Source organism: Myotis davidii, unplaced genomic scaffold (assembly GCF_000327345.1).
Source record: "Myotis davidii unplaced genomic scaffold, ASM32734v1 scaffold174, whole genome shotgun sequence".
Lineage (NCBI taxonomy): Eukaryota > Metazoa > Chordata > Mammalia > Chiroptera > Vespertilionidae > Myotis > Myotis davidii.
In genome coordinates this window covers 7,927,436-7,930,765 of record NW_006289087.1, presented here as the reverse complement: position 1 = coordinate 7,930,765, position 3,330 = coordinate 7,927,436, and the positions used below count along the sequence as shown (strand labels likewise).

General features: G+C 38.7%; 2 protein-coding genes across 2 annotated transcripts in view; one reads left to right on the top strand and one right to left on the bottom strand.

The window, feature by feature from the left end:
• TROVE2 (TROVE domain family member 2) overlaps positions 1-3,330 on the bottom strand; it is a 37,925-nt gene that overhangs the window by 22,796 nt on the left and 11,799 nt on the right. Inside the window, exon 2 of the mRNA XM_015562380.1 lies at positions 1,843-1,849. The gene's annotated coding sequence lies outside the window, so the exon portion shown is untranslated. The remainder of the gene's footprint in view (positions 1-1,842; positions 1,850-3,330) is intronic.
• UCHL5 (ubiquitin C-terminal hydrolase L5) overlaps positions 1-3,330 on the top strand; it is a gene marked incomplete at its 5' end in the record, with an annotated part of 13,223 nt that overhangs the window by 5,630 nt on the left and 4,263 nt on the right. Inside the window, 2 exons of the mRNA XM_006761341.2 lie at positions 1,176-1,286; positions 2,933-3,031. Coding sequence (XP_006761404.1) covers positions 1,176-1,286; positions 2,933-3,031 — 210 coding nt within the window. The remainder of the gene's footprint in view (positions 1-1,175; positions 1,287-2,932; positions 3,032-3,330) is intronic.

Genomic DNA, 3,330 nt, shown 5'->3' with positions numbered 1-3,330 from the left:
TTCCTTCCTTTCCTTCCTTTCTCTTCTTTTTTCAAACGTAGACTGAATCAAGTGTCCTGAGTGGTGGTTAAGAGAACACCCTCAGGAGTCAGGCTGCCTAGATTCAGCTCTTGTGGTGGATGCATTAATGTGAGTGTATTTCTTTGTGTCTCAGTTTCTTATGTAAAATGAGGATAATAGTATTTACCTTAGAAGGTTTTTGTGAGGATTAACTGAGATAATATATGTAAACCACTTCAAACAGTGATTGAGAAGTGTGTGCTAAATAAGTGTTAGCAATTATTTACAGTCATTTAATTAAGCAAGTTAGACTGCATTTTTCACAGAATAAATTGGGTACATTTATTTATTATTATAATTTTTTAAAAAATATATTTTATTGATTTTTCACAGAGAAGAAGGGAGAGAGATAGAGAGAAACATCGATGAGAGAGAAACATCGATCAGCTGCCCCCTGCACATCTCCCACTGGGGATGTGCCCGCAACCAAGGTACATGCCCCCGACCGGAATCGAACCCGGGACCTTTCAGTCCACAGGCTGATGCTCCCTCCACTGAGCCAAACCGGCTTCGGCCATTTATTATTATTTTTAAAAAAATATTTTTATTGTTTTCAGAGAGGGAGAGCGAGATAGAAACATCAATGATGAGAATCATTGATCAGCTGCCTCATGCATGCCTCCTACTGGGGATCAAGTCCACAACCCAGGCATATGCCCTTGGCTGGAATCGAACCCGGGACCCTGCCAAGCCAAACCAGCTAGGGCTCAATTGCGTACATTTAGGCTCACATACAATCTTTACTAGTCTTTATGATTATCTTCCTGTAGTAAATAGGATGGGAGAGAATTAGTAATAGACAGAAAGACCTTTTTACATTCTTTGACCACATTTTCTTAAGAGTATATTTAAGCAAATTTATAGCTGAATGGAAGGGTATAAATTTAAAAATAGTACAGTATAGATTACTCTTAAGTAAATGGTATGTATTGCAGAATATAGAAATATGGAAGGTATTTGAGTTTTTATTCTTGAATATTGCATTTATTCGGCTAGAATTCTGTTACTGTATTAAGGGTAAAATTTTAAAGGAATTGTACTGTGCTTATCATTTGAAAATATTCTGCACTTAAGCCTCAGTTATTAGGGTGTGTTTTTCTTTCCTTTCCCCTAAGGAGGAACCCATGGATACAGATCAGGGGAGTATGCTAAGTGCTATTCAGTCAGAACTCGCCAAAAATCAGATGCTCATTGAAGAAGAAGTACAGAAATTAAAAAGATACAAGGTATTTAAAAAAATGTGTTCCTTTAATGTTTTAAAATGGAATGGTATATTTTGACATGAAGGTTTTTCTAATAGTGACCACTTTCCTCCCATTACTTACTAGTTCTCAGAATGTGTTGATTCCCTGGCATTCTACAAAAGTAACTAGTGAGCTGTCTTTTAAATTTTTTAAAAAGTATTATGAACAGATTTTTAACCTATTTGATGCTTCAGTTCATTGCAGATATTGCTGATGCTCAAATTATCCCCCCATTGGCCAGTAGAGGTCATTGCAAGCTGCCTCCTGAGTCCTTGGACATGACTGTTCATCCTTCCTAGCTTCTGTCCTAGTGACTGATGTTTCAGGCCCATCTTGTACGTTTCCCACCTCAGACTTGGAATCAGCCATTTCTTCAGGAAGGCCTGGGTCCTTTGGTGGGAAGTGGTATTAGAAACCATCTCTCTGGGTACTCAGTGATACTGATTGGCCTTTATTTCTAGACCTTTTCAGAGCTAAGAAATGGGTTTACTGTTTTGTTTCATTTTTGGAGAGAAAAATATAATGAGAGTTCCTATTAGTGCTCGTATTTAGGATTAAAGGGCTTTCTACTTGAAGTTAAGCATTTGCATCTTTTCTCTTAATCTGAAAATCTTGGTTCCTAACAACAGTAACATAATTACTTATTTGCTTTATGCTTCATATATAGCGTTTGTATATAGAGATTTTTATATGCTTTATGACACACACACACACACACACACACTGGAGGCACCGTGTATGAATTTGTGCACCAGTGGGATCCCTTGGCCTGGCCTGCGGGATCAGGCTGGAAGCAGTTCTCTGACATCCCCCGAGGGGTCCAGGATTGCAAGAGGGTGCAGGCCAGGCCGAGGGACCCCACTGGTGCACCATCGGGACCGGGGAGGGACCGCGGGAGGATTCCAGGGCATGTCTGGCCCTTGCTCAGTCCTGATCAGCCGGACCCCAGCAATAAGCTAACCTGGTTGGAGCTTCTGCTCCCAGGTGGTCAGTGCATGTCAGCGACTGGTTGACTGACTGCCCCCTGGTAGTCAGTGCATGTCATAGCGAGCGGTTGAACAGCCTTAGCATATCATTAGCATATTATGCTTTGATTGGTTGAACGGATGACCAGACAACCGGACACTTAGCATATTAGGCTTTGTTATATAGGATAGGATATATATATGTGTGTGTGTGTGTGTATGCGCACGTGTGCACATATATAGATCTATATAGATATATATAGATTTGTTCAGAATAACAATACCAGGAATTTCAATTTTTTCCTTAGGATATATCCTATTTTAAATGTATAATCAAAATACTATGTTTTGAAATTCACTTGAAAAATTTTCTCTTGGTGTGGTTCTATTACCAATTTGAGTTTATTTTTTTTAAATTTTGCTTTCCAAATTTTTAGGTTTTATAAAAAGTTTTGATTTAATTATGTCAGTAGTAGTAAGCCATGCTCAGAAACTCTCCATGTTTATTCTCAGTGGGAACTGGATCTCATTATTTCTAATAGTTTTCTTTTGAGAATGGAGGATTTTTCCCCATTTCAATTTTGAGTTGTATGCAAAATAAAAATGTCAGAAACTTAGTAGAAATGCAAAGCTAGTATGGTTTGATAATTGTTTTATTTTCAGATTGAAAATATCAGAAGGAAACATAATTACCTGCCATTCATTATGGAATTGTTAAAGACGTTAGCAGAACACCAGCAGTTAATACCACTAGTAGAAAAGGTAAGGATTTTACTGCTGAATATATACTAGTATACACACACACACCCATTTTTTTTGTCCTTATGGAATTTATATATTTTTATATTATAGTTTGCATTCAATACTATTTTGTATGTGTACAGCACAGCAGACAGACATTTATATACGTTACCGCTGACAATTTAGGGACCGTCACCATAGATAGTTATTACAGTACTAGAGGCCCGGGGCACAAAAATTTGTGCACTCGGGGGGGCGGGGGTGGGGGAGTCCCTCAGCCCGGCCTGTGCCCTCTCACAGTCTGGGACCCCTCGGGAGAT